General features: G+C 38.1%; 1 protein-coding gene across 6 annotated transcripts in view; it reads right to left on the bottom strand.

The window, feature by feature from the left end:
• Positions 1-22,237, bottom strand: part of GABRB2 (gamma-aminobutyric acid type A receptor subunit beta2) — a 260,387-nt gene that overhangs the window by 145,936 nt on the left and 92,214 nt on the right. For all 6 annotated transcript variants that reach the window (XR_004375606.2, XR_004375607.2, XM_032794346.2 and 3 more), the window contains exon 4: positions 4,621-4,841. Coding sequence is in view for 4 of the 6 variants with exons in the window: in XM_032794346.2 (XP_032650237.1) it covers positions 4,621-4,841 (221 nt within the window). In the remaining 2 variants the exon portion in view is untranslated. The remainder of the gene's footprint in view (positions 1-4,620; positions 4,842-22,237) is intronic.

Below are 22,237 nucleotides of genomic sequence, written 5' to 3'. Positions count from 1 at the left end.
ACCCTAGAATATTAAATACTGAGTGTGTTTTTTATTGGGGACTACATAAATTTACGAGATTTTTCATTGCTGCTGTGCAAGAAGTTTTATCCTCCTTGTATTTTTCTGTTTTTGATGGCTTTTATTTCCAAGAACCAAAAACCCCTCTGATTTTAAAACACCCCCAAACATCAAAAAAAACGCAACAATAATGCACCAAAACAACAACAAAAAACTACTATCTAGTAACACAACATCCACAATGGTTCCAAAGCATAATCTTAGTTTGTTCTCATGCACAAAACACAACAGGGATATTACTAACTAACCATAATGTGCCAGCATTTAGAGACTTTTGAGTGGCATAATTGAACCTGAATATCAGACAACATAATATCAATTAAATTCCTTGCACTTATCCATGACAAATTATTCCTCTAGAGTTCACAAGGCAATACCTGATCTGCATTAAAGTTCCAGCTGTGAAATACATTGCTTTGATTTCTGTCAGCACAAAAACAGGATTGAATTTTGCAGTTTTCATGGAACTGCCTCAATTTCATGTTGCATTAGAAATGATATGCCATTGCAGTTACAAATGCAAATTATGGGATCACCCCAAAGAGAAAGTATAATTTCATGCAAGTCACACTTTTGTTATCGACACACAATCTAGTTGGAATCACTTTCTGTGGTAGCTAGAATAATGATTCTTTATCTGTAAAATACTAATCTTTACTTTGAAACTATAGTACAAGAGGCAGTGATGTGTAGTGAACTGAGCATGGAGCTTGGGAGCCAAAAAAAGTTGGATCCTAATTCCAGCTCTGTTACTCACTAATTATATGGCTTTGGGAAAATCAGTGAAGCCAAAATTTTTAAAACTTGGGCCTCTAAAGTTAGACTCTTAAAACCATCTAACTAAATGCCTTGATTTTCAGGGGGAAATCTTTAAACTCTTTTCAGATCCAACAGAGCTACTTTCAAGAACAGTAATGCACAGAGAGATATGGAGATCAGATACATTTGCGGAGCCAACTCACTGATCTAACAAGTTTTATACTAAAAGCCACATTTCAAGAGGCACTTGCATGCCTGATATCAGACAGTGTATGCACAAAAAAAGAAAAACAACAACAACAACAAAGGAACATAAATGCCCCCAATATTTTTCAGACCAGGATACTTACAGTTGATACTTCTAAGCAGATGTAGAGATACTTTGCATATATTCAAGTGGCAAGCTGTTTCTGCTTACATTCAAGTTCAGAGTAAACAGTAAAAACAAACAGGTACACACCACTTTTTTTTTAGCAGCATACCTATACAGAACAAATGAATTAGTTGCACACACCTAGCCATGATAGCTATAAGCTGACAACAAATGGAAATTCACTGTCAATCAGTTCTAAGTTCAAGCACTCCTCCAAAGCATCAATATACTTACTCTTTTCCCTCGCCACCTCACACCGTCTTGGAAAGCTATACATTCATTGAACTTTTATTTAAATTTTTCTTTTATGTATTCCTTACCCTGCATTTACTTTGTAGGTTTATCAACTCCCCCATGCTCTTATTTCAGCCAGTGTTTCTCCAGCCCTCACTTGCATTTCTCTCTCTGTCCTGCCTTTTCTTCTCTCTATCCTTAATTTTTATGGGTAAGAGGCATTTCCTCCAATCCTCTTATTTGCCCAGTTACTCTCAGTCACTCATAACCAAGCATTGCATTGACCTTCCCTCTGGAACCCATTCTTGCTGCTCTTTCAGTCAGCCTGAAATGGTTAATACAAGCCATGTCTGAGCCAGCGGCTGAGTGCATTGCCTCTGCAGCACTCCAAGCAAAGGAAGCTAAGGACTTTGCTTGTTCCCTGAACTCTGACAGGCTGCCATCTAACCACCAGTCCAGCTTCTGCTTGTCTCTGCTCCCCTTTCCTTTTTATCTCATATCCTGCTTCTCTAGACCTCAGTTCCATCCTCATCCCTTTGCTCTCTTTTGGGAATCCATGTATTAGTCTCTGAAGAAGGGTGTGTGTTTAGTCCTCATTAAACAAACACGTAAGAGGCTTTCCAGCCTTGGCTACTTCACATCATGCTGTGTCATCTTGGCTTCCCACCATCCTTCTTTCAAGCCACCAAAGGCATCTGAAGCAGCCTCCAATTTGCGTAACATGCATTTCCCTCTCAACCTCCCAAACTCCTGAAGATTCAGTCTGTTCCTTGAAGTATTGCTGTTACAATGAACACACACCATACTGTGTTTGGGGCAAGTACAGGGTAGTGTGGCACATTGTGCAGATCAGCATATAGTACATAAATAATAAATATTGTTAATCACAACCACTCATTCTGACCTGCTGCAGTCAAACGTGCCCAGACTGAACATGACATCATTGCTCTTCATTGCAGTAATGAGTGCCAAGAGCAATTTAAATTTTGTTGCACAATATAAGGATGGATGCTAACTACAATGTTCATAAAGCAACAACCACAAACCACCCATATCACTTGTAAGTATGTCAGCAAAACTACCCATATGATAGCTGTCTATATTGATTCCTTTCCCTTCTTGGATCCAGATCCAAAGAGGCTTTTTGTTGGTGGTAGGGTTTATTGTTTGTTTGTTTGTTTCCATTAATTAAACAGAGACAGATTCACAGTAATTAAGACTGAAGTCTTTCATTTATCAACGAAGTACAGAAAAGACAACACGGATTATACATGTCCCCACATTGTCCAATGTGCTTCAAAAGCAATATCTGGGAGGCCACCACGAGCGGGTAATTGAATCTCCAGATCGATTGTCCTGGATGTATTTGCTGAGACTGATAACAAGAGCACCAATAATTAGAGGCATTTGTGATGTGGACATGTGAACTTATTTCACACAGGACTGAATACCCCTTGTCATAAACAGATAGCTAAGGGTAAATGTTTCTTTTACCTGTAAAGGGTTAACAAAGGGAACCAAACACCTGACCAGAAGACCAACCAGGAAACCGGATTTTTCAAAGTGAGGGAGGGAACTTCTGGGTGTGTTTTGTCTTTGTTCTGCCGGGCATTTCCGGCATGACGGAAGAAGCTTTTTTTTTTTTTTTCTCTATCTCCAAGCTTCTTTCTACCCTTTTTTCCCATTGTGAGTACAAAAGGAAAAGCAATAGGTTTATATTGTATTTTTGTATTTACGTGGTGGGAGTTGCTGGAATGTTGTAAATTGGATATCTTTTTTAATAAGGGCTGATATTTCATATTTTCTTTTAAGCAATAGCCCTGTGTTATGTCATCTTGATGCAGTGATCATGTCATGTGTTTTTTCTTCTTTTTTATATAAAGCTTTCTTTTTAAACTTGTTGGATTTTTCTTTCCTAGTTAAGGCAAGGGGATAGGAATCTCTGTGCCAGGAGTACTGTCTCTCTCAGAGAAAGGACTGGGAGGGGGCGAAAGAAGGAGGGGGGAAGGTAAATCGTCCTCTCTTGTTTTGTGTTCAAGGGATTGAAGCAGGGAAAATCTCCTAGTATCCCCAGGGTGGGAAAATCTGGAGGAAGTAAAAGAGTAGAGGGAAGTGAGTTATTTCCCTTTGGTTGGAGGCTCAGGGCATCTGAGTCTTGGGGGTCCCCAGGGAAAGGTTTGGGGGAACAGAGAGTTTTATCAGGTACTCAGAATCCTGATTGGTGGCAGCGGAGATAAGATCCAAGCTGGTAATTAAGCTTGGAGGTTCATGCTAAGCACCCAGATTTTGGACGCTAAGGTCCAGATTTGGGACAGAGGCTTATTACACCCCATATATAGTAACTACTTTTCATCACTAACACTCTGGGCTAAGTGAAAAAAGACTCACAACAAGAACCCAAGACGTTTGTAGAAACAAAGTTAAGCTCCACCTGTTTTAGTTCAGTACATGATGAGGGCAGAGCAACATCTGAGAGATCTGAGTAGGAAGTTTGTCACACTCTAATGCAGGAACACTCCAATCATTTCAGGTCATTACCAGCTTTGTAGTTTTAAATTGCCATTTTCAGGAACTGTTTTCAACAAAAAAGAATTGTTGAGCTTTCCTATGGTACAGTTAGGCTGTTCCATTGTTTTACCATGACACCACTGAGCAGCATCACCACCTAATATCACATATAACAATATAAAAGACACAGAAGAAACATTTCAACTTCAACTGCACCTCAGGAAAATGGAGAAAATTGTCTACCATCAAAAGAAAGTGCAGCGCATTCTGAGCAGCTCATCCCAAAAAAGATTTATAAAATGGAGCATCTGACTTAATAAAATAATGAATGTACCAGTTGCACTCACCTTCTTTTTCACCCCTAACCTCCACTTGATATTTTCTATTTCAAATCCTTTATGGAAGCACTCCTGAAAATGACACTTAATCCAGAAAGTTTATTCAAAAAGCTTGTATATCTTCATACGTTATTAAAACAAACATCTTAGAATGTTATTAAAAACAACACTTGATCCTCAAAGTTTATCCAAAAAGGCTTTTATAGTCTTATCTGTTATTAAAACATTTAAGATGACATTGTTTGCAATATGCCAGCAGTTGAGACAGATGGGTAGTGAAGATCTATGTACAGTACTTTTCAGTTTGAAACTGATTTAAAAATGTAGTTAAAAATGGATGACACTGACCTGAGACCATAGAGGACTGTTCCATCTGGATGCAAACGAATCATTCTGTTCTTCACAGTGACCCCATGTACAAATGATTTCTTGTCATTCAAGAAGTAGGTATCAGGAACCCAAAGCTGATCAGCTACTCTATTGTCCAGTGTAAGATTTAAAGGTATAACATTATAGGACAGCCTCTTATCCCTCCACGCTTGCTGAAAGTACATTGTCAAAGTATAGTCCTGCAATATTAAAAATAGAATCATTATTCACACTGAAACAGACTACATACGTAGGCATATACTGCAACTATATTAAAATGCAGCTTATACGTTGTGGCAGCATTTGCACACAGAAACTTCAGCTTTGTATTTTCACAGGTTGTTTATTTACCTGTATATATAGAGGAAAAGACTACGCGCATTCTTAATAATAGGGATTGGAATACAGGTAGACTGGGGTATTACCAAATGTTACTGAAATGAATTTGAGGGCCTATTAAAAATTTTAACCCTTTTTGACACTGCTGTTTGAAGTTTCTCTACAATTTATGGAACATATACTCAAGGAGTTCTACAAGTCTGTGTGTTCTAAAACACAGGAAATTCTGAGATTCCAAAACATGGAATCACAGCCAAATTATGTGTTGACTTTTTATTCCATGATTTCTGCTGAATTCAATGGTGTAACAAGGAATGTGTGTCAACTCAGAATCAGGCCCTGTATCTCTTCCCAAAAATACACCCAGTCCCTTTTACATTCTTTTCTACATGAAAAACGCGTTCGACCCTGTTAGCTTTCATTAAGAGCACTAAAACAACAAGAAAGACTCCTAGCCCCAATTTCAAAGAGTTTTATTTAAATCAGTGTGGATAAAAATCAATACTTTTTTTTAATGGATTTTTTAAAATCTAAATCAGATTTTTTTTGATAAAATGGTTTTTGAGGGAAAAAACCTATCTAAAGATAGTTTTAATTAAAATACATTATAGCTCAAAGATATCTCATCATGGAATAGCAATTATACATTCTAATTCTATAGTATGAGACAATATATTCATGTAATGTTTAAGAAAAGTTTTGTAAATGAGTTATAGTTCATGGATTAGGGACCCAATCTTATGGGGTTTCAGGGGCTTCTGTATAGATTATTTAGGTTAATCTTTCTATCTAGCCAATGGGACTTGGTTCTCAGACTCTAGAAGATACCATCAGAGATGCTTAATTTTGCAGTTCTCAGACTGTGGATTTGTGTCTCCAGAGATAACATGCTTGTTAGCAGCAAAAATGTTTTTAAATAAATAATATATAGAGGTGAGAAATAACAGACCTCAACTCTTGCCCCTCTACAAATTTGTGTATACGGAGTCAATCCCTTGCCTCACTCTAAAAGTGCAAAGTTTCAAAAAGTTCAGTGAATAGAAAATCGTTGGGGGTGGAATAGATCTGGACAAGAAGAAGTCTGGAGATAAATGCAAGAAGGGAGGGACAGGCAGTAGAAACAAAAATGAAACTGTTTGAGCAGCATATTCCAGAGAAGTCTTGAGGTCTTTCTGAGCGTAGCCTTCATTGATTTGAGATCTACCATACCATTCTCACTAGAAAGGAAAACCTATAATAGCAGCAGGCCATAAAACAGACCCAGTTTGGGAATATTTTAATGAAGTTCCTCTACCTGTGGGTAAGACAGGCATGTGTGCAAAATGCAAACAGTGTGCAACAAAGAAATGCAAGGCCTGGTTGCCAAAATGAACAACATCATGAGAAGTGTTCCTTATCAGGAGGAAGCTGCAATTGAAGATGATGAAAGGAATACGTCTGAACATGCAGGATCTTCAGGTTGGTAAACTTTTTTATTTCATACTTTTTTCTTAAGGCCTGCCTGTCTTCCTTCTGGACTATTCTTGAATTCTCATGTTTGAGCAAAAAAATATAGTTGTTACTCTATGGTACTATCATTTTAGATGCAGTTGTGATAAAAAATAAATAGCTGAAATAGGCAGATCTTCCTTTTACAATTTCACCTTTAAAGTAGTACTGAGTGTCAGTGAATGCAATGAGTAATACTATGAGCAGTATGGTAATAATAATTAAATAACTGCATTGACTTATTTTGTTTAGGAGAATCCATCCTCAACATACAGGATTCTGAAGACTATCCACTTTCAAGATCACCATCATTTTTCTATAGTTTCAGAGTTATCTGCCAATGATGGTGTTCAGTCACATCACGTATGTCATAAAGGACCAGTAGCAAAAAGAAAAAAATCTGCCATCATCCAGAAACAACCATAGATAAATTTGTGATAAGAACCAGCAGATTACAAAAGAGGTAATTGATTAAAAAAATTGCCCAGTTTGTTTATGCAACAAACTTTCCGCTGTCTGATGATTGAGAACCCACGCTTCATTAACATGGTTCAGTCATTAAGGATGCAGTCCATCCAACAGAGCAGATGTCACAGGCAAATTGCTGGATAAAGTGTATGACAGAGAAATTGAGCAGTGTGCAAAAGGTCTAAAGGGTGAAATTGTTAACCTGAGTCTGATGGGTAGGAGCAACGTCCACAATGATCCTGTTGTATGTGCTTGCGTGACAACAGAAGAAGGGAATGTCTTCCTTACAGAAACAATTGATACATCAGGAAATGCACACACAGCAGAATACTTACATGAAATAGCAGTAAAAGCTATAATAAACTCTGAAGAAAAATTCAAATGTCTAGTACACAGCTTGGTCACAGACAATGATGCAAATATATCCAAGATGAGAAGAAATTTAGAAGAGAGTGAAGAGAGTCCCAAGGTAATAACATACGGTTGCATTGCTCATTTGATGCACCTCCTAGCCAAAGACTTCAGTGTTCCAGAAATAAAGGCTAATGTTGAAATTGCAAAATACTTCCGTAACAACCACTTTGCAGCAGTTGCTCTGAAAAAAGTGGGAGGAACCCTGCTAACTCTCCCTCAAGACATGCAATGGAACTCAGCAATGGACTGTTTTTGAGTACTATATTAAGAACTGGCCTAATCTGATGACAGTTTGTAAACAAAATCGTGAAAAAATAGATGGCACTGTCACAGCCAAAGTTCTCAACATTGGGCTTAAGAGAAATGTTGAACAAATGCTGAGTACCCCGAAGCCTACTTCTGTAGTCCTGAACAAAATGCAGGGAAATAGCTGTTTTATTGCTGATGCTGTTGAAATTTGGAAGGAACTAAGAGAGATCTTAAAAAGAGAAATATGCAGTGACAGAGTTAAATTACAAGCATTAAAAAAACGAATGGGACAAGCATGATCTCCAGCTCATTTTCTTGTAAATATTCTCAATACTCAGTACCATGGTCAAACCCTAACTTCTGAAGAAGAGGAGTTGGCTATGAATGGACATCCAGCAATCATCCCTCCATAATGCCAACTATAATAAACTTCAGAGCTAAGGGTGAACCATTCAAGCCATATATGTTTGCTGATGATGTTTTAAAGACCGTCACACCAGTGAATTGGTAGAAGTCACTTAAGCACTTGGATTCAGAGACTGTTGAAGTGATAATTTCACTTTTAACAGCAGTAGCTTCTTCTGCCTGTGTAGAAAGAATATTTTCCTCCTTTGGACTAATTCATTCCAAATCGAGAAATCATTTGGGACCTGGAAAAGCAGGAAAGATTGTTTTTCTTTTCCAGATAATGAACAGACAGGAAGATGAAGGTGAACATGACTGGTATTTCTGAGTGAGAAACCAATATTTTAAGTTGCTCTTGTTGACCTGGCTGACATAGTCAATTTAATTTTTTTTAATATTTATTTAACTATTTTAGTTAAAAACAATTTTAACAAAAACAACCCTGATTCTAAAAAACTTGAATGTTTAAATTCAAAAATTCATATGCTTATTTTGTTAAAATATGTTTGCTGTTGAAGAAAAAAATCCAGAATACATAATGTTGGTGTTTTAGTTAAATAAAATAATTTAAATGTCTGTCTGGTGATGTTCTCCTCCTAATACGGCACGGCAAGAAAATCCTCCAAACATTAATGATTAACCTGTTGAACTGGAGATTGTTCACTTCCCAAAGACTTCATAAAAATCTGCTTCAATTATCTTTGGTAAATGAAATAACCAAACATTCATTCATTTTCTAATATAGCTGTAAAACTAATCTGAAAACTTTTCAAAATAAATCACTTAAAAAATATATAGTGTGTACCTTCTGAAAATGAAACCTACATCTATCTCTGAGTTGTGAAGAATATGTATTATGGGTATAACAACCAACAAGAATGCACTTTTATATAGAAATCCACGATTAAATCGAGTTTTCCTGACTAGTGATTTAAATCACGATTTAAATCAATTTTATTTAAATCAAACCCAACCTGATTTATATATTTAATGTTATGGATTGAGTAAGTCCCATTTAGTTCAATAGGACTATTCATAGTGTATAACATTACACACATGTATATGTCTTTGCAGGTTTAGGAACCAATTGACTTTGAATCAGGCTCTTTATGAATATTTTGCAGCTGTGCTGGTCTTTTGATAATTGAGCAGAGAATATACTTGTAAGTGTATCACTGTGAATTGTTAAATAAAAGAGGAACTAAATTAAGTATATATTGTATATTATATTACACATAACACTTTTGCATTCCTTAGACAATACCGAGTACGGATACACAGTCTCTCTCTGACTGTCCATGGAACAATGACTGTAAAATAATGCCAGAGACAGGCAGCCTTCATTTTCAAACTACCAGAAGAGGCACAATGGCATCACTTTAATTTTCGATGAGATCAGAAGGCGGCTCAGACTGTTTTGTTTGAGTATTCCTATTTAATATGATCTGCATTGCTTTGTGACAATTGTTAGCATAAGAAATATGATTATTGTCCCTTTTAGCAGATGCAGTCAATAAAGCTGTTTTGATTGTGAACACTCAGTCAGAGAATTTATTAGTTTCTGAAAGCTTGTATCTATCCATCAGCCTGAGAAAAGATTCATATGCCCCAAACTATTTTATTTTGAATAGGTGATTGTTTGCTGTGACTGTGCCTCACATGTTAACTTTCACCATCTGTCTGCTAACACAGACAAACTTAGAGATACACTTGGAAGTTACTCTGCAAACTGCTATACTAATTCCCAATTAATTTACGTTGTAGCTACACTTCACAGCTACTGTCCAGATGGCAAGAGACTATGGCTGAGAATGGAAACTAGTACCACAGTAGACAGATGAAAGAATTACACTCCCCTCCCCCACTGAAACTCCCTAATAAAGTTTTCTGTAATTTAGCAGCGCTGAAATTAACCTCTCTCAGGACTGTCAAGGGTGCATGAGATTTCACTTTTGAAATACTCACAGGCACACTCTATGACAGAACAGGCAAGAATAATTCCTCACAAAACACAAAAATGGAGGTCTATTAACATTTTTCCTTCTCCCACATTTGCCACTTCCAGTGTTACTGTTTAAGGGACAAGCTTTCAAAGGACAGGTGAAAATACACTTGAGATGTGGGCACTCCCCAAAACTCACATTTTAAAAAAATACTTTGCATTTCTAGAAATCCCACCTTCAGATGGGGAAACAGACAAAGAAGTTAACATTGCATTACACAGCAAGTCCAGAGCAGAACTGAAAATGAAACCCTAATCTGACTTCTTGATTCCTAATCCCAGGCTTGACCCATTAGACTTTTTCTTCTGCTGACCTTTCCACACAGAGATCAGGTTTGTGTGTGCAATTATTGACTTGATTATGAAAACAGGTCAACATGCAAATACATGCATTTTGAAGATATGACAGGAACAGATTTTTGCTTTTTTTCAACTTCCATTTCCACTCACTGACCTAGTGGAATGATACTTAAAATACAATATTTGAAAGTTAGCTGATTCTGCTTCTCTTGCAGTGCACAAGTCAATGTATTTGAGGTAGGATAAACTCTCACTTTTTTTAAAGAGAAAGAAACATCCTCTATAGCACAGAAACTCTCATTGAATGGATGATTCCATTTCTGTTCCCAGTAGAGTTCATCAAGGAGAGTTTTTAAATACTTTTTTTTAAGTCTTTCTTCCCATCTGGTTAAAAGCACGCTCTGAGTCAGAATGATATTAATAGCCTTGCTTTCCCTTGCACATATAACGGAATAGTGAAACTTTCATACAGTCCTCTTCCCGCTGCGTTCTACATTTAAAGATGAACAGACCTTTTAGCCTAAATTCTTAGTTCTGGGTTTTACATTTCTCCTGTTGCTGGAATCACATACACTTGAAAAAACAAGAAATATGTTCCTGTGCACCCTTCATTGCTTTGTTTGGTAGGAAGTCACCTAATATTAATGGAGACATGCATTCCTGTACTAAGGACCATGCAAGTAGATAAGTGAAGAAGGAATTTTCAATCATTTTATTATAAAATGTGTTCCCCTTTAAAAATGTTAAACCTATCCATACAGTTTGTTAATGATATTACATGTGAAAAAGCCTTTTTTTAACAAAAAAAAAACAAATGTTTTTCTTAGTTCACCATATAAGATTCAAGTCCTTAAAAACAGGATTGCAGTATTATGTTAACTGTTTTATTCTTTGGTTTACTACCAAATCTGCAAAATTTGTTCCATAACCAGCCATCAAAAGCTGTTTAGTTATGCATTGCCAGTAAGAAAATGTATTACTCTTCATTACAGTAACATAACAGCCCATTTCTAAGTTTATGAGCCATAACTAACTCTCCTCCAATGCCTTTAGAAAATCAGGAATAGTGAATTCGATGCATGTTCTAAATTATGACCTACATGTACTGATATAACTTTCCCTGCCAATTACCTATACAACATTAACAAAGAACAACTTTCCTTCTTTATGTTCAACAGAGGAGATGGGCCTTCCTCTAACTGAGTTGAAAACCTGGAATCTGAACAACTCCAAAGTTCCGAACTCTTTGGAGTTGATGCTCTGATGCAGCTCATCAGAAAGACAGGCCCATGCTATTTGAGGCTTGTCTACATGGTACTGCAGTGCAAATTAGAGAGGCACATTTTCTAGAGCAGTAGTTCTCAAAGTCGGACTGCTGCTTGTTCAGGGAAAGCCCCTGGCGGGGCGGGCCGGTTTGTTTATCTGCCATGTCCACAGGTTCGGCCGATCACGGCTCCCGCTGGCCGCAGTTCGCCCCTCCAGGCTGCCTGTCCTGGTGCATTTGGTTTATAAGTCTACATGTTTTTTGGAAAACAGACTAACGAGTATTGCTTTTGTTATGACATAACCTGCTCCAGAACCCATCAATAAATTGAGGTGAAGACAAAAACCTTCTTTGTTAGAAGTGACTGGAAAAGGAGACGGTAGACACCTTAAATAAAGGTACAGCAAAATGCTTGCAGTATATACTTTTATGAAACATCTATATGGTAGTGCCACCAGCCGCCAGTGCTCCAGACAGCGCAGTAAGGGGACAGGGAGCAGGGCGGGTTGTATAGAGGGCAGGGGAGTTCGGGATGGTGGTCAGGGGGCAGGGGTGTGGATAGGGGTTGGGGCAGTCAAAGGGCAGGAAACAGGGGAGTTGAACAGTGGCAGGGGTCCCAGGGGCAGTCAGGAAGGAGGGACGTCTGGATGGGGCGGAGGGGGCAGTCAGGAAGGAGGGTTTGGGGGCGGTCAGGGGACAAGGAGGGGTGGATGAGGCAGAGGTCCCAGGGGGGCCGCCAGGAGGCGAGAAGCAGGGGAGTCAGATAGGGGACAAGGGCAGGCCATGCCTGGCTGTTTGGAGAGGCACAGCCTCCTCTAACCAACCCTCCATACAATTTCGGAAACCCAATGTGGCCCTCAGGCAAAAAAGTTTGCCCACCTCCTGCTCTAAATGGTACCCAAGTGAGCATTAATATAATCTTGTTTGAAATGGGGCTCTCTCAACATGAACTAGGTACCTTTTAGAGCCTCACAACAGGGTCTACACGGGGAAGTGAGAGAGCAACTCTACAGTTGGAGCACTCTACAGTTCACACATATCCTACTTCACACTGTGGCACCATATAGAGAAGCCATAAACTGGAAAAACATAAGCAAATCCAAATTTCAGAGAGGTTCAGATTTGGTGTTGTAGTTCAGATCTCTCTCTAATCAAAAGGACTTAATTTTCCAAAAGTGACCAGTGATTTTGGATGCTCAACTTGAGACACCTTAAAAGGGATCATTTTTAGATAGCAATGAGAATTCTCACTTTCGGAAAATCAGACCTTTTTGGGTATATTAAGTAGAATATCCAAAAAAGTAGACACACCAGCTCATTAGTCACATAAGATACAATTCACAGCTCAGTAAGGAAGGAAAAACTATTTTTAAAACCTGAACTGAAACAGGAACAAGGAAATCAAATGAACAATACAGTCTCAGTTTTAAAGAGGTCTGTCTTGTGAGCATCCCAAGGCACTTAACACTTTGAAAGAGATTACAAACATATTCAGCTAGAAGCGATATGAAAAAGAAAAAGATCCCTAATCCTACAGTTAATAAGGGAGTTCCCTGGTGCCCTAAAGGTAGAGTTCCAAATGGTATGCAAATTCTTTGTCCTCACAGAACAAATGAGAGACAGAGAACTAGATGGAACTGGAGGCCAGGAAAGGTGATTTTTATAAAAAAAGATAGTCCCTTCTTGAGAAATTCATGAAATAGCGGTAAGGATTGTTAGGAGGTAAAAATGAATGGCTCCTGTTTCACCTACACAATGCACTCAGAAAGCCTGGCGCAAAATAATTACAATGGGCTGAGTGAAATGTGAAACCAAGGCTCAAGGAATAATCATTTCTGCCTCTGTGCGTATGTGCCATATATACATAGCCAACATAGACAGAGATTAGCTGTGCACATACATGTACATAGACAGTGGATAGCTCATCTAACTTTCATGGAGCTTGTTTTCAACTCAGTTAATCTACTGCTCCAATCAATAATTATTAAAAAATGAACAAAACCAGCGCTATTTTTAGAGCTTAGAGGACCTTACAGAGTACCAATCCGGCTAATGGATTTGTAAGGGTTAGAAATAAACCAACTTACATAGGTTTGATTTTGTTGACCTCCCTGCTGCCACATTTCATTCCCAACAAACCGTGATCCCTACTCTTTCATCGATTAGATATCTCCATGATTCTTCGTAGAGCCACTTGGGCTGCTTGGGAACACAGCGATTTCAGGGGAGGAGGAATCAAGGCTGTGGGATCGGAGGCTCACCATTTCCCCCCAGATCTGCAAACTGGTGCAGTAAAGCACATAAACATATGCTCATCTTTAAGCATGTGAGCAGTACATATGAAGCTTTTCGTGCAGCTTTCATTTCTGTCCCCTTGTTTCTAGACATTTATGCTGAGTACGCCTTTTGTTTCTGTCAAGATATGCAAAGATCATAACAACAGCAAGTTCAAGATGAAGTTAACTTTCCTTTGTGTTAATAAAAATTCAGTGATTAGTGTATTAAAATTAGCATATATATGACTATCACCCTGGGCTCAGTCACTAACTTTGTGCAAGGATATCTGGAGAAACTTTTCACTGCTGCTAATACAAATACATTAGAAGATAACAACGCATTTCACAAATAGACCATGTTACAGTCAGCCAAGTAATGATTGATGAATATCAGTCTGCACTATCCAAATGAAACCACTAGAGGTAATTGTGAGACTTCATGGTCACAAACAACAACACACAGATAACATCCTTCTCTGTTCTTTGTTCACTGCGGACACTGATAACAGTGCACCCAGCTATTTCAGGACCTGGTCGAGATCAACAAGTGGATGAAAGACAGCTGCTGACACAAAACTTCAGCAAGACAAAGGTGATGCTGTTTGTAAGGAGGCAGCATTTTGAAGGACTAGCCACCATCACCCCCTAATAAAGATGTCTCCCCTGAAATAGACAAATTGTTTCATACTCTCCTTCTGGACTTTCAAATAGTTACAGTTGCTGAAAAACATCATCTATCTGTGACTGGCAAGAAGATTGTGCTCTGAACTATCATGTAATGACCTAGCCACAGTAGGCAATGATATGGTGCTTTAAGATAGTCCACACACACATAATCTGATAGCAGAGGAAAAACTGCCAGTCATCACTCTGAGAGTGACCTGAAAAGAAGGAAACTCCTCCAACTCTGTACTTTCAATTATCCTCTGGTACATTTTCTAGATGAGATTAATGGTATTAAATTTAACAGAAAGATCTAACAACATGAGAACAGATATCCTCCTCCCATCAATGGAGAAGAGAGATGTATCTATCAACAGATCTAACTAATACCCTTTCCATTCCATGTTCTGGCCTGAAACCAACCTGTGAAAGCGCTGGGATTTTTGTGACAGACAACTGTAATTAAATATGGCTTTTACTAGCTTTAACATTTTTGGTGCCAAAAGCTATGATCAATGAACAATCATATTACATCAGATCATCTTCTCTTTAAGCCATTGTTTTGGCATGGTTTTCTCTGAGAATGCTACAAATTTTAACTAGATGCACATGAGGTAGTTAGGTATTATCATCTCCATTTTACAAATGGGTAAAATGAGGCACAGTAAGGTCATGTGATTTCTTGTATGTTCCATATCAAGTTAGAAGCATAAACAGAAACAGAATCCATCTGTCTTAGATTTCTGACCTGTGCTTTTAACCAGAAGACCAGCCTTAAAAATATGGTGAATAGTCTTTAACTATTGTACCCAGAGCACAATTTACCTACAAAAGCCATACATCATTATGACATGTCATAAAATGTAGCTGGAAATTGGTTACAGCTAGAGTACCAGATGGTCAACAGCAATAAGACTTCTGAGATGTCTACCTTAATTAAACTGTCCAACTATGGGACACATGGTTGATGGACTCTTGATAAGGGTGATCCCAATTCAAAAGACTTTAATTATCTAATTATTCTTCTGGGCTGGTAAAAAAATCAACGATAAACATTGCAACTTTTTCTATTTGATCACTGTATATTTAATTAATTTTCTCATCTAGTAATAAAGTGTGACTCTTGTATATCAAAACACAAATGTATGTTGCATGCTTTTTAATACAAAAACTAACTAAAATATTGGGTGGGGGGCGGGACCCAGGCATAATCAATTAATAACTAACATTTGAAATCAAGAAGGGCCCAAGGCAGACAAGGAAGTTCCTAAATTTCAGGGATGTTGAAAACTGAAGTAGGGTTCAGTTGCAAAGGTTGGATCCTGGTCTGAAGTTCTTCAGAGTTTGAGGACATTCCAATCTTGGCACAACAACATTTAAAGCTTTATTCTTTTTCTTCTACATTCTGTAAAAACAGAATTCACAGTAATAAAAGCACTGACTTACATTTTTATTAGGGGACTGCACAGCTATTGAAACACTTTGAAAATAATGCAACTGAACTATTTTAGGAGGAGAAAAATAAATGAGTATGACGAAAATTTAATGCCATATAAATAAAACATGCAGCAACAGAAAGAATAAGTTATTTATTTCTTCTCCTTAGAAATGACTGAAGAACTCATCTGTGGTCCATCTCTCCCAGGTTTCCTGATTATCCCTAACTTGTAAAAATAAAAAGTTTATTTCAGTCCCCACCATGATATATTTAAGGCTAGATTCTCTGTTTTGGAAAATGTTTGAAGCTGAACTTTGCTGCATGCTATAATTTATTTATTACATGCATTTATAAGGGGCCCTATCACTGACATATTCAAGTGCTATTCATAAAAGAAAACTACAAATACAACATTTACTTATGGAGCAAACAATTTGCATTATACCACTCCTTCAGCAGTTGGTCTTTCAAAGCCTTTTCCCCTGCACTGGATTTGAAACACACAACAAACTTCTTAAAAGGTAATTCATCATTTTCCTAAATGGGAATTGCAGGGTCTGAAGCACATTTATGATTCTTCCAACATATAACCCAAATGTTTATTCCATGAGGGATTAGTCCAGAAAATATGTACCACAAATATCCTATATCGCAAGCATGACAAAAAACAGGCAAGAGGCATCTACCTAAGGCAGCACACCACTAAGGACCACACGTTACTGAGTGTTGCAACAGTCTTACATGAAGAATGTTAGCTATGAACATAAACATCATAGTTATCAGATGGGTTTGAACACTGGACACTCAGAACCAAAGGCACAAGTCCAGCCCAACTGGCTAACGAAGAATTGCAGCTCTACTGGTTCCAGTCTCTTTGGGGGGTAAAAAGCCCTTGCCTCAATTCCCACTGATGACATGAAGTCTGTGGGTAAGAGGCTACATTACAGTGGCAAGACTCCTTCCCTGGTGCTTTCAGTATCAAATATTTACATTGTTTCTACTGAATTATACTTACACTGAATTCTAACTACACTGAACTACATATAACTGGGCAATACAATACTCTTAGCCTTCACGCCCTGCAATATCATGCAATTAGAGCTGGAGTGTTTCCTCTCATGCCAATTAATTAAGCAAGAGACACACTTGATTTTAGGCTCAAACAAATCACTCAGGCAGAGCCAAGACATCACACTTAACCACAGGCTAGCAATATGTGTGTCATTCTAATCAAAAAGCATGTGCAGCATACACACCATGCCATTTACTTCCCTGATTTGTTGCCTCCTGACACCAAGAGGAAATGTGATCAAGTACATTAAATGTGGGTGGAGAGCCTGGAAATCAAGCTCTGCTACTAACTCGCTGTGAGACTTTGGGCAAGTCAGTAAACCTCTCAATGCCTCTCAGTTTTCCCAGTTGTTTAAAGAGGTTAGTCATCTTCATAAAATGTTGGGAGGTTCTCAGATGACAGACAGTATGTGAGTGCGAAGTATTAACAGAGTTAAGGTGTGTGAGTTAATATCTTTTATTGGTCCGTCCTCTACTGGTGAAAGAGACAAACTTTTGACATTCACAAAGCTCAGGTCTGGGCATTAATATTAATTAAATTATTTAAAAAATTAAAATTGTTAAAGCATTAACATTAATTTAGTACATTTTCTTTAAACACCATGACAATTATTTTAACAAAAAAATGTCTGCCTCAGAAACATCGTCATGTTTCATTGTAATCTATTAGTACATTCATGTTTACAAAGTGCTCTAAAAAGTGTCAGCAACCCACATGAGACCCAAATGTAAAGTCTAACCCTTTGGGTATCTAATTTTTTGACTATGAATTTTAACCCAGTTGGGTATCACAAAATTGGCTATAAGGCCAACTGCCAAAGATGTTGGAGGAACTCTGGATTCACAGGCTACTTACTGGTTATTCAAGTCTACAATAACAAAATTCCTGATGAGAGCTGAAGTCAGACAATAGAAACAGTATTTGAGTTTGGAATTCAACATTAACAGATGGTGACTGAAGGACCACTTGTTATAATTACTCTAGACTATGAAAAACATGCTAATGTTGTTTATTTGTGGTGGTTACAATATGTGATCTTGCAGAACTGGAGAGAGCTACAAGCAGATTTTTACAAAAGAAAAGAGATTTGTTGGCAAAAACCACTTTTGGTGATGATCTAAAGGAAGAGACCAGAAGATGGTGAATGTATCTTGAAGTCCTTATTGACATTTTTAATAAAATATTAGGGAAACCTGTAGCATACAAAGAAATTTCAAGAACAAGAAGAAAGCATAAACTGCAACGGTGCAATAATTGCCTAGAGTTGGTCAAAAAATGATTTTTTTTTTTGCAAAAAAGTTCATGAAAAAGTTATTCCTTTTTTCATCCAGTCATAGTTGTAGCCTATTGCCCCAATTCAGCAAAGCACTTAGGACCATGTTACCTTTAAGCAAGTACTTCATGTTCTTTACTGTTTAGCTGAATTAGTTCCTATATGAACACTGTACTCCTGTGATTTTGTTTCTTTCAATCACTGATTTTCTAATAAGTAAACCTAACACTAAATTCCTAATGAGATTTTTTTATCATAAAGAAACAAAAGAAAAAAATTGAATGCTTAAAGTGATCAAGTTTACACTTCTAGGAAACACTAAATTGAAAAGCATATTTCTCTTAAAAGTTGACTTCTAGATAATTTTTCTAAAAAGCTATTATGGTTAATTCAATGAGAAAGATTGATAGGTATTTATTTAAAAATAGCAAAATAATATTTTTTTTAATTAAATGTTGCATATTGCAAAACTTTGCATGAAGAAGAGCTACAGGATGACACCCTAGGTATTCATTAAAACATTGCCTTGCTGAGATGCAATCCTTTCCTACCCTTAATTTAAGATATGTGTGAAACTAATGGTGAGATCGTTGCCATCACTATGTATGCCAATATACTGATTAGCTTTATCTCTGTCTTCTTTCCATCAGACCATATGTAACAGACTTCAAATTCTCCACTCTATGCTTCACTCTAGCAGCGATCGAGACTTGAATGAAAATCAAATGGCCTAAAGATCAATCCAGAGCAAATAGAGATGATGCTGGCTCATAAAATCTATAAGTACTGGCTCACTTATGGCTGTCTGGCCAGTTACTGTCAAAGTGGTTTGCAGTGTATGTACCTTTCTAGATTCATTAACTTCAAGTCCCAGAGAGAGAGAGAGATCTCTTATCTGTGGCAGACCAGAAGATCATTTTCTTTCAGATACAAACCAAGTTTACCTATGACTTTTTATTGCTCTGCCAGGTTATCTGGACTTATTCTGAAGGGCTCGAGGAAGCTTTGGCTTCTACAGAATGCAGTTGCCTGACTTCAGAGAAGCAAATTGTTGAAACCACATGACAGCTGCACTCATCACCCAGCACTGATTGTCAATTCAAGGTTTCAATTGCCATTTACAAAGTCCTAACTGCTTTAGACTTAACTTATGTAACAGACGGCTTGTTCTTCCCTGACCCAGCATGGTTCATCAGGAGTGCTTATTATAAGGGTGAAACTTGCAGGTGCTGGAGGCAGAGCATTCTGAGCAGGCCCTCACCTCTAAAATTCATTATTGCCAGAAATACATGTGAGACTAGGCTACAATGAAATGTACTGCAGAATACATCTCTTAGTCCACACTAAATGGAGGTTCCTAGCTCTATATGGCATTCAACCTACTAACTAGGATTTTATCCATCTCTGTACCAAACATCTCAGTGTGGCAAAGGCAGTCACAATGTGTTTGCTTATTATATGTGGGTGATGTCCCACAAGGAAATTTCTACTGCATAACAATGAATTCCTGTTCAAATGACATGCCTCTTCTGCAAGAAAGGTAGAATTTTTAAGGCTTCAGGATAGTACATTGAACCTTGATACCTCTCTAGTGACAAAGTGATGCACACTCTAGAAATACTTGCCACAACCTCATATAACACGTGGCACCAGCTACATTCCAAGTGGTACATCCTGCACATTGAAGCAGAATTTCCCTTATAGGAGCTAAAATGAACAAACAAAATGTTCTCTTCAGTGAGAATTGGTTCCGTAATCCCAACTTGATCAGCAGTTTAAAAAACAAACAAACAGAGCTGACTGGAAGTTTTGATTAACCTGTTTCTTTAGTGTTCATTGAGCCAAGTAGCACTCTAGCCAACTTCTATCCTTTGCACCCTTGCTTTCAAATGGATAGGCTGAACACTCATTTCTAGAGTGTTTATTTACTTATTCCAGTATTTTATAACATAACTTTTCAGAGGGACTCATTTTGCTGTATTTTGTTTGGCAGGAAGCTGTTAATGGCTTTTTTGTTTGTTTCATTAAGCATATAATATTGTTAATATTTCCCCTAAAATATAAAGCTATCTAGCTTCTGAATTTGTGACGGAGTGGAGATGTTTCTGCAGGTCAGTTTTCACAGCACCGATGCACTCAATAAAATACAGCAAATCTTAGGCCTGGTCTATACTGTGCGATGGAGGGTGGAAATCGATCTAAGATATGCAACTTCAGCTACAAGAATAGCATAGCTGAAGTCGATTTATCTTAGATTGAATTAAAATTACTTAATTCGCATCCTCGCAGTGCTGGATCGACGGCCGTAGTTCCTCCCTTGACTTTGCTTCCACCTTTTGCACTGCTAGAGTTCAGCAGTCGACGGGAGAGCGATCAGGGATCGATTTATTGTGTCTACACTACATACAATAAATCAATCCCTGATAGATTGATCGTTACCCGCCGATCCAGCGGGTACTGTAGATTTACCTTCAGTGTGTCTGTGCTGCAGAAGCTGTTTTCACCATAACTAAAATACAGGAGCTCTTATCGTGAAAACAACAATGGTATAATAAAGTATAGTATATTTCTGCACCAACTAGAAATCTGGAAGGAATGATGTTGCTGTTAAGATTTCCTGCCCAATATTGCAGACCAGAGGCCTAGAAAAGTGGCTGAACTTTTGGATGCTTCCTCAAACCAAACGGAACTTTCCAGACTTTTGGGTATTCACCCATCACTATCTGTGATTAGCACTCAGCCTTAAGTTATTTACATTGCCTTCCACAATGTAGGGGCGCATAATACTGGTAGCAGTAAGGAGATAATCCCCTCTTCCTTAACCCTCAATATGACAGGAGAACAGTGGGGTACCAGCAATGGTACTCCGACTAGGTTAATGAGGTGGGGAGTTGATGGTAATCTTCCACGAGGTAGAATGAGGGGGTAGGAGAAGGGACCTGACAGCAGTCCTGTCCAAGGTAGTATAATTTACAGAAGTATGACCTACGCTAGATGAGTTATTGCTGTATCATTCTCATATTTTACTTAAAGATGTGATTTCATTAAACCACATTCCTGGTGTCCAGACAAGTCTTCTGGTCACGAAAAAAGGCCAGGGTCCATAACACCAGATATCCCTTTTCCCACACTCCAAGCAGGAGAAAACAGCTATGAGGGCTTCCGAGAGAGGAAAGCTTCTCCTCCTATAGCAGAGACAGATAAAAGTGGCAAAATGAAGTGCCAGCAACCAGAAGAATGAAGAGAGAGGTATAGAGAGACTTCAAAGATATGATGGTAAAATGAACTTTTAGTTCGCAACCGAGGGGTCTAGCGCAGGAGTTACAATACAGCACTTTGGTGGGCATTGCTATTCACACCCCCATAATCCAAACTGTAGGGTAGTGTATATATGCCCTCAAATAATCTTCACCAGACTCTTATAGTGAATACAGGCAAAGACAACATAGCCCTTTTATCCAAATTTCACCCCAGCCACATTAGATAATATGCTGTGGTGTCAACATTTACCTAAATTTGTTTGTTTTTTTCAGATTACTGCCCATTTGTATATTTTCCCCCTTCACCTTTAAAACAGAACCATACATCATGAGCAGGATGCTCTGCTTATATAGTTTGTTATTCAGGTGCAGTTGTGGACTTCCTTCATTTTCCTGGACTGGACTTCCTTTAATAAAGCTTTCTTTCTGTTTTTCTATACCTATATGATCTTATTACATGCGCATGGTGCTATAGACAGAGGTTCTCAACAATTTTCTTTCTGAGCCCAGCCCCCCCCACACACGCTATAAAAACTCCATGGCCCACCTGTGCCACAATAACTGATTTTCTGCATATAAAAGCCAGGGTTGGCATTATGGAGTAGCAAGCACAGCAACTGCCTGGGCCCCATGCCACAGAGGCCCCATGCAACTACACTGCTCAGGCTTCAGCCCTGGGTGGCAG

The sequence above is a fragment of the Chelonoidis abingdonii genome, chromosome 7 (genome assembly GCF_003597395.2).
Source record: "Chelonoidis abingdonii isolate Lonesome George chromosome 7, CheloAbing_2.0, whole genome shotgun sequence".
Taxonomy (NCBI): Eukaryota; Metazoa; Chordata; order Testudines; family Testudinidae; genus Chelonoidis; species Chelonoidis abingdonii.
Note: the sequence above shows the minus strand (reverse complement) of the source record. Positions and strands in the feature narration are given on the sequence as shown.